Below are 2,573 nucleotides of genomic sequence, written 5' to 3'. Positions count from 1 at the left end.
CGATCTCCGCCAGGGCCTTTAGGGACCACTGTTTTAAATAGTAAAAGAGAAACCCGAGCATCAACTGTGCAAAAACACTCCATGAAGTCAGGGAGTGAATTAGCTCCATGAGTAGATGCAGGGGAAACATACCTGGGATCTCAGGGCAAAGCCCAGGCAGGGCATCAGCCTGAGAAAGGGCCCCACAGCAGCTGGGCAGGGAGATGAGGCACAAAAACCTGTGAGACACAGAAACAAAAGCCTCAAGGTGTTTGAGCCCAAATCCCTGTAACAAGTAGCCACCGACACCCCCAAATCCCTGTAACACAGCACCGGCCCCCCCATCCCTGTAACAGACGGTCCCCGATGCCCCTTGTCACGAAGAGCTCCCAATGCCGCCAACTCTCTGTCACTATCACACATGAGCAAGACACTAGCGGAGCCCGGCACCCTGGGTGGGAGGATCATGGAGGTTGGGATCTCAAGGCTGGCAGGGTATGTAGCTGGGGCAGGGTCACTCTGTGTTGAGGGCCAGGGTCTCACGCTGGGGTATCCGTGGGAACAGGGCCCCTCCCATCATGACGCGGAACTGGGACCAGCATCCTCTCCAGCTGGGGAGACAGAAGGGACCAGCCCAGAGGTGGCATCAGTGTATGAGCATGGGGGCTGGTCAGGGCTGAGATTCCCCCACAGAAACCCCCCTCCCTGGGGGAATCAGTACCATGTTCACCCACTGCCCTTTCCGCACGGGCTCCCCGCTCCCTTCCATGGCACAGGGGATCAGGGCTGGTACCCTGGGTTTTACTCACAGGCTGTTGGGGGTGTATCTGAGTCCGACGGGACCTGGACAGAGAGAGGGAGCAAGTCATTGCAGGGCAATGGGGGGTGTCTGACCTGGGAGTGACCCCCCATCAGACCCTCCCTGCTGTACCGGGGCCTCACCCAGATGGGAATCCCCTGGTGACCCCCTCATCCCAACTCATCCAGATAAAGACCACCAGTGACCCAAACCGCCCACCTCACCCAGAGGGAGGCAGCCCCCGAAAGGATCCTGGCCCCATCTCTCCAGGCCAGACCAACCTTCATTGCCCCCAAAGAGAGCCCAGGAGCCCCTGCCCACATGCCCGCACTGTACTCTGCTCAGACAAGAGCCTGCTCCCCCGCTTCTCTCACTCCCCCCCCCACCTACCCTTACTTCCCCCCACTCACTAACCCACTTGGTGATTTTCCCCCCTCAACCCCCACCACTCACTGAGTCACCTGCCATACTCCAGGACACTGAATTCCATGAGTCACTGATCTGCTCCTTCCTGGCACTTCCTGGGTCCCTGGCATCCATATTAGTCATCTTGGGTTGCAAACAAGGTGAGCAGGTGTTGTTTCCCCCCACCCCCTTCCCAGCAGAGTCTAGTGGATAGGGGAGCAGGGGTTACTCTGTCCAGCTGCCTGGGCCAAGAGGGGAGGAGGCATTGTTCTTTTAACAGAAATAAAGTCCACTCAAGCTATATCAAATTCACCCACAAAGCAAGAATAGCACTGAAGGATTAAGCACTCTTGGTTCTCTCTCCATTTTTACCACACTCATCTCTGCATGCCATTGCCTAACAGAAGTGTCATCACCATTGTATAAAGAGGTCCCACGTGGTCTCTTTTCTTCCCTAACTTTCCCTGAGGCAGCCAGAAAGTTTACTCCTCTTTCTCCACATTTGTAGTTCTTTATGTTGTGGCAGGGGAAAAGTTGTATGGTATCTGTTTCCACCCTCATGGGCCAGCTACAGAGAAAGGACTTTCTGCTGCCCTGGTGGGCTTTGCCCTTGAGGCGGATGATTTCATAGTTCCTGAGAAACTTACCTGCCTAGGGAGATCATGGCTGCAGAGAGGCAGGCTTGGGCCAGTTACCTGGAAGGCATTAAAGATTAGTGGTCAGCCTGAATCTAGGCCACTCTGGGGTATAGGGAGCTACTGCTGTGAGCAGTGCACCAGGGTGATGTACTCGCAGCCACCCATCTGGTTGAGGAGATGGGTTGCTGCATGCTGGACTAATGAAAGTGTTTTTAATGTTGGGGTACTCATTGCTAGGTGGGGCGAGCTGCTGTAATCCAACTGGGAGGGCATGAAAGCGTAGAACACCACTGCCTAGTCAGTGTCTGCGAGAAGCGGGACAAGGAGCTGCGCAGCGGAGGAGACATTTTTAGCCACTGTAGTCATCTGAGTATCCAACATCAGCAGCGCAAGGTCCAGAAGGCCGCAGGCTGCACACTGATCTGACCATCTGAAAGCAGGCTCAATAGAGGGCAAAGTTATAGGGTGTCCAGATCTTCCGAAAGTTTCCCTCTTCAGTCACCAGGTTTAGTTTCAGCAAACCGCTGACCATCCAGGTGCCAATGTCAGCCAGGCTCTGGGCCTGCTGAGAGATAGTAGCATTTGCAGTGGCAGCTATAAATGATGTGTTAAACGAAGTGTAATCTGCATTTTGCCAGCAGTTGAGACTCGACCCATGAGTCCTGCCAAAACCCTCCACCATGTCATTCTGGCACTTTTATGGGGAGCCAGAGCAGCTCTGCCGGCACTTCCAGTAGATCCAGTATATCCAG

General features: G+C 54.7%; 1 protein-coding gene across 1 annotated transcript in view; it reads right to left on the bottom strand.

Moving 5' to 3' along the window:
• MYBPH (myosin binding protein H) overlaps positions 1-559 on the bottom strand; it is a 34,411-nt gene extending 33,852 nt beyond the window's left edge. Inside the window, exons 1-2 of the mRNA XM_075064714.1 lie at positions 498-559; positions 133-218 (exon numbers count right to left, since the gene is read on the bottom strand). Of these exons, the coding sequence (XP_074920815.1) occupies positions 133-218; positions 498-559 (148 nt within the window). The remainder of the gene's footprint in view (positions 1-132; positions 219-497) is intronic.
• Positions 560-2,573: the final 2,014 nt, after the last annotated feature.

Source organism: Chelonoidis abingdonii, chromosome 4, assembly GCF_003597395.2.
Source record: "Chelonoidis abingdonii isolate Lonesome George chromosome 4, CheloAbing_2.0, whole genome shotgun sequence".
In the NCBI taxonomy this organism is placed as follows: Eukaryota; Metazoa; Chordata; order Testudines; family Testudinidae; genus Chelonoidis; species Chelonoidis abingdonii.
The sequence above is the reverse complement of the archived record's forward strand: the minus strand, read 5'-3'. Positions and strand labels throughout refer to the sequence as shown.